At 47.4% G+C, this 16,090-nt stretch overlaps 1 protein-coding gene across 1 annotated transcript in view; it reads left to right on the forward strand.

Moving 5' to 3' along the window:
• The window catches only part of SLC25A12 (solute carrier family 25 member 12), a 273,342-nt gene that overhangs the window by 225,287 nt on the left and 31,965 nt on the right, over window positions 1-16,090 (forward strand). The window contains exon 12 of the mRNA XM_063933471.1: window positions 12,527-12,579. Coding sequence (XP_063789541.1) covers window positions 12,527-12,579 — 53 coding nt within the window. The remainder of the gene's footprint in view (window positions 1-12,526; window positions 12,580-16,090) is intronic.

The following is a 16,090-nucleotide window of genomic DNA, read 5'->3' on the forward strand; positions in this document are numbered from 1 at the left end:
GAGCCAGTCAGACACCTATGGCATACTCGACGATTCCGTGAGTGCCCCTGTCCCGAGCACCCACGGGAGTCCTGGCTGCTGCCCCAGTAAAGTTTGGGAGGGCGGGCATCAGTAAGCATACCGCTAGCCCCCGCAGAAGATTGAGACGCTCTGGGGGCTGCGGAAGCGCTTCCATCCATAGAGGTATAAAAACCACCAAAAAAAATGCCCATCGCCAAGGAGGAGACAGACCCTAGAGGTCACATTTGACCTCTAGCGCCTGTCTCCTCGGCGAAGGCCATTTTAAGAGGTTTTTTTTACACTGCTATGGATTGAATCTCTTCCGCAGCCCCAAGCGCGTCTCAATGCACTGCAGGGGCTAGCGGTATGCTTACTGATACCCGCACCCGCTCTCCCAAACTTCACTGTTACAGCCCGCATCCGCCCTCATCCCTGACAACGCGCATGAAAACCCTGGCAACGTGCAGGAAACCTCTGGCAACGCGCAGGAGAGCCCTGGCAGCACACATGAAACCCCTGGCAATGTTCAGAAGACCTCTGGCAACACGCACTGAAACCCTTGACAACGCGCTTGAAACCCCTGTCTTACGCACTGAAACCCCTGGCAACGAGCATGAGACCCCTGAAAACAGGCAGATAATTTAAAAGTACTTAGAAGCCTTACTGTGTGGCAGAATTTGTAAGGGGCATTATTATGTGTGGGGCATAAAATGGTGTCAGGGCCATAACTCTGTGTGACATAATATGTAATTGGCGTTACAGTGTGTGGCATAATGTGCGTTACGGTGTGTAGAATATTGTGTAATGGGTATTACGTGTGTGGCATAATGTGTAATGGGCTCTGTGTGTGGCATAAGGATGAAAAATGACAAATAATGTAAGGGGCATAAATCAGGAATTTTTTTTTATTCCTGTGGTAGGCAATTTCTGGGCGTGTGGGTTGCAAAACTGGGCTATAAGATAGTCTTTTCCTGCAAGGCCACGCCCCTTACAGCATGGCCATACCTCTTTTTTGCCCAATACCAGCCGCTGCCAAATATAATAAACAATAATGAGGTAAATTTTAATATCACTATTTAAAAAGTATAAAGTAAAGTTAGTATTAGTATTAAGAGCGAAGTATAAGCTCTTTTAGAAACAAATTCTGGATGGCAGCATAATTTCTGCTTATTGTGGGGGTGGGGCATTCAACAGGCTTGAGCACCCACCAGCAAAAACATAAATCGGCACATGTGACTGATGGTATTGAACAGGGATGTGCAGTCCGGGGAGGCCCCTTTCACAATGATTAAAATAATAAAAAGAAGGTATTTATAACACAGAGTCTGTTATAAATATCTTCTTTTATTATTTTAACAATTTCCCCCCTGTGTATATGCCTGCATCATAGGGTGGGAGGCATCTGGAGAGGTGCCTCCCGCTACTAACATTAAAGTCCGGGCAGGGCGAAGCAATGGGCGGTAAAAATAGGATTTTGGTTACCCACCGCCGGTAAATCCTTTTCTCGTAGTCCGTAGAGGATGCTGGGGTCCACATTAGTACCATGGGGTATAGATGGGTCCACCAGGAGCCATTGGCACTTTAAGAGTTTGAGAGTGTGGGCTGGTTCCTTCCTCTATGCCCCTCCTACCAGACTCAGTCTAGAAACTGTGCCAGAGGTGACGGACATCGTCGAGAAAAGGATTTAACACAGATAGTGGCGAGATTCATACCAGCTCAGCAACCACTGAAACATTACTTACCAAGTAACAATGCAGTACTCAACTAAAACGAAGTTGTACTGAACCAAATAACGATAGCAGGAAAACGAAGCACTGGGTGGGTGCCCAGCATCCTCTACGGACTACGAGAAAAGGATTTACCGGTAGGTAACCAAAATCCTATTTTCTCTTACGTCCTAGAGGATGCTGGGGTCCACATTAGTACCATGGGGATGTACCAAAGCTCCCAGGGAGGGAGAGCGCGGAGGCTCCTACAGAACTGATTGACTGAACTTCAGATCATCAGAGGCCAAAGTATCGAACTTGTAGAACTTTACAAACTTGTTCGACCCAGACCAAGTTGCAGCTCAGCAAAGTTGTAAAGCCGAGACACCCCGGGCAGCCGCCCAGGAAGACTCCACCGTACGAGTAGAGTGGGCCTTGACAGATGTAGGAAACTGCAATCCTGCCGTAGAGTACGCATGCTGGATAGTGAACCTGATCCAGCGAGAGATCGTCTGCTTAGAAGCAGAACACCCAATCTTCTTGGGATCATACAGGACAGAGAGTCCGATTTTCTGTGACGAGCAGTCCTCTTCACATAGATTTTCAGAGCCCTTACAACATCCAAGGACTTTGATGAAATTGAGAAGTCAGTAGCCGGCACCACAATAGGTTGGTTGATATGAAATGCAGACACAAATTTCGGAAGAGACTGGTGACGTGTCTGGAGCTCAGCTTTATCTTCGTGGAAGATCAAGTATCGGCTTTTACTGGACAAAGCGCCCAACTCCGACACACGTCTAGCAGAAGCTAAGGCCACTAACATGACAGCCTTCCATGTAAGAAATTTGACCTCAACCTTCTGTAGAGGCTCGAACAGTCCGATTGGAGGAACTGCAACACCACGTTGAGGTCCCAAGGCGCCATAGGCGGTACAAAGGGAGGTTGGATGTGCAGAACTCCCTTCAAAAAGGTCTGAACCTCAGGGAGGGCAGCCAATTGTTTATGGAAGAAAATGGATAGGGCCGAAATCTGGACCTTCACAGATCCCAACCTCAGGCCCATATCCACACTGGCTTCTAGGAAGAGGAGAAACCGTCCCAGTTGAAACTCCACCACAGGAAATTTCTTGGACTCACACCAAGATACATATTTTTTCCAAATTCGATAGTAATGTTTAGACGTTGCTCCTTTCCTAGCCTGTATCGGGGTAGGAATAACCTTGTTCGGAATGCCCTTTCGAGCTAGTATCAGGTGTTCAACCTCCATGCCGTCAAACGTAGCCGCGGTAAGTCTTGATAGGCGAACGGTCCCTGCTGCAGCAGGTCCTCCCGAAGAGGAAGAGGCCTCGGCTCTCCTTGCAGTAGATCCAGAAGATCTGCGTACCAAGCCCTTCTTGGCCAGTCTGGAGCAATGAGGATCGCTTGAACCCTTGTTCTCCTTATGAGCTTTAGAACCCTTGGGATGAGTGGAAGTGGAGGAAACATGTACACCGACTGGAACACCCACGGAGTCACTAGGGCGTCCACCACCACTGTCCCTTGACCTGGAACAATACCGCCGAAGCTTCTTGTTGAGACGAGAGGCCATCATGTCAATCTGGGGTACGCCCCAAAGATCTGTTACCTCCTTGAACACCTCCGGATGGAGACCCCACTCCTCTGGATGGAGATCGTGTCTGCTGAGGAAGTCCACTTCCCAGTTGTCTACTCCCGCAATGAAGATTGCTGATAGCGCCAACGTGTGTTTTTCTGCTCAGAGGATGATTCTTGTTACCTCTGACATTGCAGCTCTGCTCTTCGTTCCGCCCTGTCTGTTAATGTAAGCTACGTTGGTCACATTGTCCGACTGCACTGGAACGGCCCGATTTCTCAGACAATGGGCCACTTGGAGAAGACCGTTGTAGACGGCTCTTAGTTCCAGAATGTTTATCGGCAGGCCAGCTTCCAGACTTGACCACCTTCCTTGGATGGTTTTCCCTTAAATGACTGCGCCCCAGCCCTGGAGACTTGCATCCATGGTTAGAAGGATCCAGTCCTGAATCCCGAACCTGCGGCCCTCCAGAAGGTGAGGCAGTTGCAGCCACCAGGGGAGTGAAATCCTGGCCTTTGGTGACAGACGTAATCTCTGGTGCATGTGTAGATGGGATGCCGACCACTTGTCCAGGAGATCCAGTTGGAAGGACCGAGCGTGAAACCTTCCGTACTGCAGGGCCTCATAAGAGGCCATAATTTTTCCCAGAAGGCGAATGCACTGATGAACCGACACCAGGGTTGGCTTCAGGACATCCCAGACCATTGTTTGTATCACCAACGCTTTTTCCTCTGGAAGAAACACCCTCTTCACTTCCGTGTCGAGGATCATTCCCAGAAATGACAACCTCCTGGTTTGTTCCAAATGTGATTTTAGAAGATTCAGGATCCAACCATGTTCCCTGAGAAGCTGGGTCGTGAGAGCTATGGACCGTAACAGCTTATCCTTGGATGATGATTTATCAGCAGATCGTCCAGATATGGAATTATGTTCACCCCCTGTCTGTGGAAGCGAATCATCATTTCTGCCATCACCAACAGAGCGAATCGAAGATAAGTCTGATGCGGCAGCCAAATCGGAATGTGGAGGTACGCATCCTTGATATCCAGGGATTCTAGGAATTCCCCCTCCTCCAGACCTGATATCACTGCTCTTAGAGACTCCATTTTGAACTTGAACTCCCTCAGCAGCATCTCTTGCTAAAGGGGTGCAGTTGATGATAGAGGCTATTAGAGATGTGTTGAATATTGCTGATACAACACCTGAGCAGGTTGAGGAGGCTTACTTCACTGAAAATAAGAAAGCCTCGCTAACCTTCCCTGCGTCAAAGGAATTAAATGCTATTTTTGAAAAGGCTTGAGAAAACCCGGATAAAAAAATTCCAGATACCTAAAAGGCTTCTGGTGGCATTTCCTTTCCTGATAGAGGATAGGAAAAAATGGGAAAACCCGCCTATTGTTGATGCGTCAGTATCCAGACTCTCAAAAAAGGTGGTTTTACAGGTTCCAGGATCTACCGCTTTGAAAGAGCCGGCTGATCGTAAAATTGATAATACGCTCAAATCCATGTACACGGCTTCCGGGGAAATACTACGTCCCACTATTGCCAGTGCTTGGATTGCCAAAGCTATAGTAAAGTGGTCAGGCACGTTACTTGAAGACTTGGATACTATGGAGAAATGTGATGTTGAATTGTTTTTACGTAACATTCAGGATTCGGCAGGGGTTTAGTGATTTTAAGTTCAGAATAGGCCTGACCAAACCATCCGGTTTCGGTACCACGAAAAGGTTCGAATAGTAACGTATGTTGTGCGTATGAGATGGTACTGGCACAATGACCTGTGCCTCCACCAACTTCTGGACGGCTTCTTGCAGGACAGTCCTAGTCCTAGATCAGCCGGCTCTTTCAAGGCGGTAGATCCTGGAACCTGTAAAACCACCTTTTTTGAGAGTCTGGATACTGACGCATCAACAATAGGCGGGTTTTCCCATTTTTTCCTATCCTCTACCAGGAAAGGAAATGCCACCAGAAGCCTTTTAGGTATCTGGAATTTTTTTATCCGGGTTTTCTCAAGCCTTTTCAAAAATAGCATTTAATGCCTTTGACGCAGGGAAGGTTAGCGAGGCTTTCTTATTTTCAGTGAAGTAAGCCTCCTCAACCTGCTCAGGTGTTGTATCAGCAATATTCAACACATCTCTAATAGCCTCTATCATCAACTGTACCCGTTTAGCAAGAGATGCTGGCCCCCCGCAACACATCCCCGTCACCGTCTGCCATATCAAAATCTGTATCCGTATCATCCTGCGTGATCTGCGCTAGAGCACGTTTATGTGAATATACAGCGGGGAGCACTGAGGCACCAGAACTGGGCCAGACTGCCATAGAGTTCTGTAAAGCCTGAGTTGCAGATTCATTTTGTGCAACCCTATTTGAAATTTGAGAAATCATAGATTTGATAGAGGATAACCACTCAGGCTCCCTTGCTGGTATCTGTGCTAAACCAGTGCCATCCTGATTACATGGAATTGTGTCATATGCTGCAGAGGATATGTCCTCTCAGGATGATCCCGAGTCCCTGGACATTGCTTAATGGAGACCACAGACACTCCACACACACACAGGGGAGGACAGGCAGAGTTTCACCCCCAAGAATGGCAAGAGAGACGCAGAGATTGGAGCCAACCCACACACAGCGCTTTTAATGTAAAGGGAGACCCCTAATAGCGCTGACTATGCCCTTAATAGGTTACACAGTCTTAATGCAGCCTCACCCCCCTCCCCTTCTACAACCCCCAGGTACCGTGAGAGATAGCTGGAGTTGCTGTGGAGGGACTTGCTCTTCCTGGACAGCGCTGTGCAGGCAGGAAAATGGCGCTGAAACGCTGCTGGGTCTGCTCTGAGGAGAAGCTCCACCCCTAAAATGGCGCTGTCTTCCCCCTCTTCACAAAGATTATACTGGCTAAGATCCATGGACCCCAACAGGCTTGCTGATCAGTGCAGGGTTCAGGTGCTGGCTCAGGGCGCCCCTCACAGCGCCGCACTAAGTACCGCTGAGCCTCCGGAGCGCAGTTAGTACTGCGCTCCTACCCTGTTGCCGCCATCTTCACACCGGCCCTCCGATTGTTAGGGGGGTCGGTGACTCACTCGCCACTGATCTTCAGCTCTGTAAGGGGGTGGTGGCATACTGCTGGGGTGAGCGATCATCTGTGGCGAGGAACAATCTATCTCCTCAGGAGCTCAGTGTCCGGTCAGCGGAGATAGTGGCACAGACCCTGCAAGGGGGGTCACTACTCCCCCCCCCCCCCCCCCCCTTAGTCCCACGAAGCAGGGAAGCTGTTGCCAACAGTCTCCCTGTAAAATAATAAACTCTAAAAAAAAAAAAATTACTGAAGAAGCCCTGGAGAGCACCTAGACTGATGCCTCAATGACAGGCACGTGCATTCAGCCCACATGAATGCACGCCCCTGCCAGTCCCCCAGATGTGATTGGGCTAGCGGATACACTGGATCCGCTAGCCAGCTGGCACATGCAGTGGCGCAACGCGCCGGGCATCGTGGCGGTGGGACCCGGCGGGGAAAGGGTGGCTGGCGGCAGACCTGGATCCGGGAGGATCCAGCCCCTGCCAGCCACTCTGCAGAGTTCAGCAGCGGAGAGCGGCTTCCAATTTCAAAAATGACGCCTCAGAGCCATTATTGAAATTCAAGATGGCCGCCACAAGCCAATCACGGCTCGCCGCGTCATCGCTCCGCCCCCTCTGGCTGACTTCTAAGTTAGCGTGAGGGAGCGGCTGTCTGAAGCAAGAAGACGCTGTGGAAGTCCTGGATGGGCGGCGGCGATGCAAAAGAGCTTAACGGCCGCCGCCCACCAGGTAAAGCCAGAAGACGCTGTGGAAGCCCTGGGGAGGCGGCGGCCATGCATAACAGCTGCCCAAAGGCCGCCGCCCCCTAGGTGAAGAACCTGTACAATAAACTTTTTTTTTTTTTAAATGTGTTGTGTGTTTATTTTAATATTTTCTTTATAGGAGGACTACAGGTGCCAGCAGGCACTTTATATCCGGGCTGCTGGCACTTGTGGTTCTCCATTTGCCGGCATGCTGGGGCAGGCTTGCTGGGACCTGTAGGCTCCCTGTAAAGAACAATATTAGCATGGCATGAACCCCGCACCCACCACCACCAGGGGTGCAGGGCAGTGCTGGTTGTTGCTCAGGAGGGGGGACCCCATTCAATTTTTCTGGGGTCCCCACTTTTGTAGGAATTCCAACCCTTGGCTGACTGGTTTGGGGGGGTGTTTAATGCTATGGCAGGGGGACCCCATACCGAGTGTCTCCCCTGCTATGGCATTACTCCCCCTGGCTGGTTCAGCCTGTTGCTGGTTTTTCGTAAATATGGGGAGCCCCACTTTTTTTTTTTTTTTTTTTTTTAAATGGGGGGGCATTTATCCAGTGCCTCCCCTGCCACAGACCTCACCGCACGTCACTGGTATTGACTGATGGATAAGTACCTGCCCGTATTTCTCAACATTGAAGCACAAAGAAATGGTTAACGCTGGGGACCGTAGATGCAGTGGCTGGCCAAGGAAACTTAGTGCATCAGATGAAAGACACATCATGCGTACTTCCTTTTGAAATCGGGAGATTCCAGCAGTGCCATCAGCTCAGATCTGCTGTTAGAAATTTGGCCAGAAGTGGTCTTCATGGAAGAATTGCTGCCAAAAAGCCATACTGTTGATGTGGAAACAAGGCCAAGCTACTCAATTGTGCACAGAAACATAGGAACTTGGGTGCAGAAAAATGGCAGCAGGTGCTCTGGACTGATGAGTCAATATTTGACGTTTTTTGCTGTAACAGAAGATTAGTTTGTTCGCTGAAGGGCTGGAGAGTGGAATAATAATGAGCACTGAGACGCATAGTTGATGGGTCTTGCAAGTTTGGGGCTGCATTTCGGCAAATGTAGTTGTGGATTTGATCATGATTAATGGTGTTCTCAACGTCATTAAGAACTATGGGGGTAATTCCAAGTTGATCGCAGCAGGAAAATTTTTAGCAGTTGGGCAAAACCATGTGCACTGCAGGGGGGGGGGGGGGGGCAGATATAACATTTGCAGAGAGAGTTAGATTTGGGTGGGTTATTTTGTTTCTGTGCAGGGTAAATACTGGCTGCTTTATTTTTACACTGCAAATTAGATTGAAGATTGAACACACCACACCCAAATCTAACTCTCTCTGCACATGTTAAATCTGCCTCCCCTGCAGTGCACATGGGGGGTCATTCCGAGTTGTTCGCTCTGTATTTTTCTTCGCATCGCAGCGATTTTCCGCTAACTGCGCACGCGCAATGTTCGCACTGCGACTGCGCCAAGTAAATTTGCTATGCAGTTAGGTATTTTACTCACGGCATTACGAGGTTTTTTCTTCGTTCTGGTGATCGTAGTGTGATTGACAGGAAGTGGGTGTTTCTGGGCGGAAACAGGCCGTTTTATGGGAGTGTGTGAAAAAACGCTACCGTTTCTGGGAAAAACGCGGGAGTGGCTGGAGAAACGGAGGAGTGTCTGGGCGAACGCTGGGTGTGTTTATGACGTCAAACCAGGAACGACAAGCACTGAACTGATCGCAGATGCCGAGTAAGTTTGAAGCTACTCAGAAACTGCTAAGAAGTGTCTATTCGCAATTTTGCTAATCTTTCGTTTGCAATTTTGATAAGCTAAGATTCACTCCCAGTAGGCGGCGGCTTAGCGTGTGCAAAGCTGCTAAAAGCAGCTTGCGAGCGAACAACTCGGAATGACCACCATGGTTTTGACCAACTGCTAACAAAATTCCTGCTGCGATCAACTTGGAATTACCCCCTATCTTCAGTGTAAAGAAGAACAAAGAGTTCTGGAATGATATGGCCCCCACAGATTTGAGCAAGCCCTACATCCACAGAAGACCTGTGATTAGTTCTCCAAGATGTTTGGAACAAGAGTTCCTTCAAATACTGTGTGCAAGTGTACCTGGAAGAATCGATACTGTTTTGAAGGCAAAGGGTGGTCACACCAAATACTGATTTGATGTAGATTTCTTTTCTGTTCATTCACTTTGCATTTCATTAATTGCAAAAAAAAATCAACTATTAACACTGCTATTTTTGAATGCAGTCTTACTTTGTAGCAGTCTTTTCCACACATGCCTAAAACATTTGCAGATTATTGTCTGTCTGTCTCTCTCTCTCTCTCTCTCTCTCTCAATCTCTCTCTCTCTCTCTCTCTCTCTCTCTCTCTCTCTATATATATATATATATATATATATATATATATATAATATTATTCACTGTACACATTATTATTCGCTGTACACACCTTGGGCCCCGAAACGTTGGTATGGTTTTGTGACCTGTTTTATATATATTTTTGGATAAAAGACCCGGAGTGCCGCTGTTTCTTTGCTGCGTGTATGTGTGTGTGTGTGTATATATATATATATATATATATATATATAATATTATAAAGGTAGGTTTCATGGCTGATTAAAACCAGGAGAAATGCATGGTTGAAGTCAGCCAGCCACAGAACCTGTGTAATTTATTAGTGTCCTTGTTTAGCGGGATAGTATGGTAAGCTTATATAGTCTGTATCTTTATGTAAATAATTGATTCAATTAACAGCAGATGTCATTTTTATTTTCACTGGACAAAGTCCTGCCCTAAGATTTCATCTGCAAATGAAGGCAATATTTTTACAATTACCACCTTCCAAGAAGGTTTCGTTGTCTTTGGTTTGGAGCAGAAATAGGTTTTCACAATTCCACTTTTTGCATTGGCAAATGATGTGAAAATGAAAAAAATCAACCTTGTCATTTTCCCATTTTTTTGCCTGTATAAATCTTAAAATAATTGAATATTTTTGAGTTATGATTGAATATTATTCTAGCTCATTGATGCATATTGGGTTGTTGTCTTCTGTAGAATGCACAATTCAACATGTTTTCCTGCTGTTTAAAAGAACCTTTTCTTTTTAATTGCTTTTTTTTCCCTTCTTTTCTATTGGTTGTAAAATACTATAAATTGTGTATGAATGTGAATATCTGTGTTTTAGGAGAAGGCAGCCCTATTGAATTGGGTTAATTGCCACTCTGTGCCAGCACAAACAAAATAAATACATTAACTAGCAGCTGTGAGGCTCTAGATTCAGCATAGGAAGAAGACAAAACACTGCTTGCCCCGAAGTTTCTAGAGGGCAAAAAGCGAGGCATATTGGTCTTTCCCCCTTAATAAGGGTTGCACAAATCTCACCACACCCTACCTTATTTCAGGCCAGCTCATCTGCTGAGTTCTCTCCCTTCGAATATGTATGTATGCTTGGTGAAGCCTGACTGCAGTTTTCATTTGTCTTAACTGCTAGAAACTTGGGGCATATGTATTAAGACTTGGAGAGTGATAAAGTGGAGATAGAAGCGGATTCGTTGGTACTTTATCTATCTGTTATTTTTCAAACAGCCTGTAACATGGCAGTTAGGAGCTGATTGGCTGGAACTTAGGGGTCTAGTACTAAGCCTTGGAGAGTGATAATGTGGGGAGAGATAAAGTACCAACCAACCAGCGCCTAATGGTCATTGATTAAACACAGCCTGTACCATGGTATACCTCCCAACTGTTTCGTGGGACAGTCCCGTTTTTTGGGGGGACTGTCCTGCTGTACCACCCGTGGGCCACAGTGTCCCACGGTGGGGGAAGGGAGGGGGGGCAGTTAGGAGGCTCCTGCACTCACTGCTCTTAGCAGAACAGTGATGAATAGACTTTTCAGTGGAGACAGTAGAGAGGGGGCATGCCAGCAGCTCACAGAGTGCTGGGCATGTCCCCTCAAAGGCGAAAAACGGGGCACGGTTCGCGATCGTGGGCCCTCCCACAAAGCCACACCCCTTTTCATAGGCCACACTCCCTTTTGGGCGGGCGGGCAGGCGCAGATGTCCCTCCTTCCGATGGACAGAAGTTGGGAGGTATGCCATGGCAGTTAGGAGCTGATTAGCTGTAACTTGATCTCTCTCCACTTTTGAAGGCTTAGTACAGAGCTGGCCAAACCAGTCCTCAAGATCTACTAACAGTTCACATTTTTCCAGACCACCTAGCTGGTGCACAGGTGTAGTCATTACTAAGTAAGATGTGCTGCATTCATTCCTAACTGACAATTCTACAGATCTCCAGGAGGCCTAGAAAACATGAACTGTTGGTAGATCTCGAGGACCGGTTTGGCCAGCCCTGGCTTAGTACATCTCTCCCTTATAGTGTGACACTGTAGCGCCACTATAGGAGAGCAGGGATCCAACACATTGGGGGGCGTGAAACCTTAGCCAACTTGAATTGCGGCAAGACATTTAAGTCCATTGGGGGTCATTCTGACCTGATCGCACGCTGCCATTCATCGCATAGATCAGGTCAGAAGTGCGCATGCTCCGGCGCCGCAGTGCGCCGGTGCATGGCTGACAGCCGACTGCTGTTGTTGCCTAGTGATGGCCTCTGCCTGATTCACAGACAGAGGTGGTCGCTGGGCGGGAGGGGGCGTTTGCCCACCGTTTTGTGGGCCCGGTCTGGCCAATGCAGGCGTGGCTGGACCATGCGTGGGACGGGCTGCGGCGGCTGCGTAACATCACACTCAGCTGCTGCGACCCGGACAGCGACGAGTAGCTCCCAGCCAGCACGCAAAAGCTGCGCTGGCCGGGAGCTACTCATGAAGTGCAAAAGCATCGCCGCTATGCAATGCTTTTGTACTTCTGCGTGGGGAGGTCGGGCCTGACATGCGGGGCGGACTAGCCCTCTGCTGGGTGTCCCCCCGCATGTCAGTGTGCCTGATCGTAGCCCTGCAAAATTTTGCAGGGCTACGATCAGGTCTGAATTAGGCCCATAGTCTGATTTTATTTTAGCACTATGCATCAGAATCCCAACCACCACCAAGCCCTTTTGGAGGTGTGAAATCCCCATAAGGGTTGCTTGTGGTACCATATAAATAAAGGAGGAGGAGAATAATAATAATAACAATAATAATAGAATGGAGCACTTTCCATAGGATTTGAAGAAATGTCATCATAAGCCATCGACCGGTTTGCAAATGTGGTTACATTGACCTTTTAAATAATTGATAAGTTTAATCTTACAGGTCTATACAGGAGACCCTAGTGAGGAATAATTACAAAAGACAGAAGGACGGGGGGATTTGAATCCACAATATAGATCTTGGAAATTATTATTTTTACAGTGGGCTGAGATCCTCTGTGAAGAACAGAACTCGCTGTGTATTCTATTTATCATTATTTTCCTGTGCAGGTCTGCTGCCACAGCTCGTAGGAGTTGCACCTGAGAAGGCTATTAAACTGACGGTAGGTGATTGACAGACACTGTCATGTTTACTCAAATTATACCTAGAAATATTCAAGTTGTATAGAAGTAGTGTACAGAAAATGTATATTCTAAGTTGTATGTTCTATGTAGTTATTCATTATAGTTTTTTCCTATTTATCCGTAAGTCACAATTTCAAATACTACTATGGCCAATATCACTGACAGCGTTGCATGGCGTCCGGTCACTGTTGTATTACTTAAATTACCAAGACACTATATTTTTTGGGATAGGAATCATGTTATAAAAAAGTAAGGTTTTCTTAAAGACTGGTCTAAAATCAGTAGGTAGTCATTCATTCACACTGCAGCGTAAAGAAACCTTTTTTTTTTTTACATTGATGTTATATAAACTTATGCAAAATACTCCAGTGATTGGTACATTGAAATGCAAAAATGATTAGCATTTGTCACATTTGAAAGCTACGCATATAATAATATGTTAGTTAAATCACCATTAAGTTTCATGCTGCTATAGTGTTTGCTCAATACAAAATTGCTAACATGACAAAAACTGTAATGCTGGCCACACATGCTGGAATATCGTCAGTAATATTAAGCAATTGCGATGGTATTGCAGCATATGTAAGCCCTAAAGTAACCAACATGACCAGTAATAGACGGATTGGATCATTATAAACGCAGTTGGAAGATGATTTACTTTTGTATAAACCAGACATTTCCAGGTTTTGGATGAACAGGTCCCTGATACACCAGAAGTGATCTGGATCCTACGCACTTAACTTGCCGTTAACACAGACAGGGTGGAATTCAATTTTCTCATACGTCCTAGAGGATGCTGGGGTCACCATTAGAACCATGGGGTATAGACCGGATTGCAGGAGACATGGGCACTTTAAGACTTTGAAAGGATGTGAACTGGCTCCTCCCTCTATGCCCCTCCTCCAGACTCCAGTTTTAGAATTGTGCCCAGTGAGACTGGACGCACTACAGGGAGCTCTACTGAGTTTCTATGAAAAAGACTTTTGTTAGGTTTTTTATGTTCAGGGAGGCTGCTGGCAACAGTCTCCCTGCTTCGTGGGACTTAGGGGAGAGAAGTATGACCCTCTTCCAGTGAGTTCAAGGGCTCTGCTTCTGGCTACAGGACACCATTAGCTCCTGAGGGTGCTGATCGCTGGGTACGCCTAGATGCTCACTCCCGCAGCCGGCCGTCACCCCCTTACAGAGCCAGAAGTCAGAAGACAGGTGAGTAACAGAAGAAAAGAAGACTTATTCTTCAGTGACTGCATTTTCTGAGGTACCGCGCAGCGAGCAGACGCTGCGCGCCAAGCTCCCACACACACAGCTCTAGAGGGTGCGGGGGGGAGGGCACACGCCCTGGGCATCTGAAGAACATCCTCATTATTCCACTGGCAAGAGGGGACATTAGTGCCAAGGCACTGTCCTGACCCCCGCCAGTATAAATATTAGAAAAAGCGGGACAGAAGCGCGCCATTAAGGGGGCGGAGCTTCTTGCTCACGGCGCCAATTCCTCTCCGCAGTAGAGACGCTGTTCCTCCTCACACTGACAAGTACCAGGGGTGCAAAACGGGGGGGGAGGCATGTTAAATGGTGCAATATATGTGATAGTAAAAGCCCTATAGGTCTGAGGCAATTTCTTGGTTATTTCAGACCCGTTGATTTAGCGCTGGGTTGTGAGCTGGCAAATCCCCTCTGTGTCTCTCTGACAGACTTTACTGTGGGTCTATCCCCTATATGCCCGGTGTGTCTTTGGGTGTTTGGTGCACGAGTGTCGACATGTCTGAAGCTGAAGGCTCTTCCCAGGAGGAGGCTGTATTAGGGACACAAACGACTGCGGTGGTGACCCTGTCGGCACCGCCGACGCCTGATTGGGTAAATGTGTTGAACGCCTTGAATGCTAATGTGGCTCTTATTAGTAAGAGGCTAGATAAGTCTGAGTCGCAGACCTAGGCATGGAAGAAATCTGTGGAAGATATGTTATTGCAAAGTCAGGTCCCCTCAGGGTCACAAAAACGTACGTTGGCCCAGTTGACACTGATACCGACACGGACTCTGATTCCAGTGTCGACTATAGCGATTCCAGATTAGATCCAAAATTGGCAAAAACATTCAGTACATAATTGTGGCGGTTACAGAGGTATTACATATCACTGAGGCCGCGGCTGTTCCTGATAAAAGGTCTGTATGTATAAGGAAAGGAAACCTGAACACACACTATTTGAAAAAGTCTGGGAAGGTCCTGACAGAAAGTTTCAGATTCCCAAAAGAATTACGGTAGCTTATTCATTTCCCTCGGCGGATAGGGAAAAGTGGGAGTCACCCCCCACTGTGGACAAGGCACTGTCATGTTTGTCTAAAAAGGTGGCTCTCCCGTCACCTGCGACGGCAGCCCTTAAGGATCCTGCGGATCGTAAACAATAAACTACGTCAAAGTCCATTAATGCGACCACGGGTACGCTACTCAGACCTGTCATTGCGTCTGCGTGGGTAATTAGTGCTATCGAAAAGTGGGCAGATTACTTGTCATCTGATATAGATACCCTAGATAGGGATAGTATCCTCTTGACGCTGGGTTATATCAAGGACGCTGCAGCATACCTTAAGGAAGCTGCGAGAGATATTGGTCTTTTGGGATCAAAGGCCAATGCCATGGCTGTCTCAGCTAGACGAGCGTTGTGGATTCACCAATGGAATGCTGATGCTGATTCCAAGAAAAGTATGGAATCTCTACCATATAAAGGTAAGGCCTTATTTGGCGACGGCCTTGATGATTTGGTATCTAGAGCTACCGCGAGTAAGTCATCCTTTTTACCCTATGTTCCTCCACAACAAAAGAAAACGCACCACTATCAGATGCAGTCCTTTTCGTCCCAATAAATACAGAAAGGGCCGAGGTTCTTCCTTCCTTGCTACTAGAGGAAGGGGAAGAGGTAAACGATCACCAGCCTTGTCAGGCTCCCAGGAGCAGAAGTCCTCCCAGGCTTCTGCCAATTCCACCGCATGACGTTGGGGCTCCTATGCGGGAGTCCGCACCGGTGGGGGCACGTCTCAAACTCTTCAGTCAGTTTTGGGTTCGTTCGGACCTAGACCCATGGACTTTACAAATAGTATCCCAGGGGTACAAGCTGGAGTTTCAAAACGTTCCCCCTCGCCGTTTTTTCAAATCGGCCTTACCAGCTTCTCTTCCGGACAGGGAGGTAGTTTGCGACGCAATAAAAAAGTTGTGTCAAACTCAAGTTATCGTCGGGGTTCCCCAGTCACAACAGGGAGAAGGTTTTTACTCGAGCCTGTTTGTGGTCCCGAAGCCGGACGGCTCGGTCAGACCAATCCTAAACCTGAAATCCCTAAATTTCTACCTAAAGAAATTCAAATTCAAGATGGAGTCTCTCTGAGCAGTGATCTCCAGTCTGGAGGAAGGGATTTTATGGTGTCGGTGGTCATAAAGGATGCCTACTTACATGTTCTCATTTATTCTGCGCATCAGGCTTACCTGAGGTTTGCAATTCAGGA

Source organism: Pseudophryne corroboree, chromosome 7, assembly GCF_028390025.1.
Source record: "Pseudophryne corroboree isolate aPseCor3 chromosome 7, aPseCor3.hap2, whole genome shotgun sequence".
In the NCBI taxonomy this organism is placed as follows: domain Eukaryota; kingdom Metazoa; phylum Chordata; class Amphibia; order Anura; family Myobatrachidae; genus Pseudophryne; species Pseudophryne corroboree.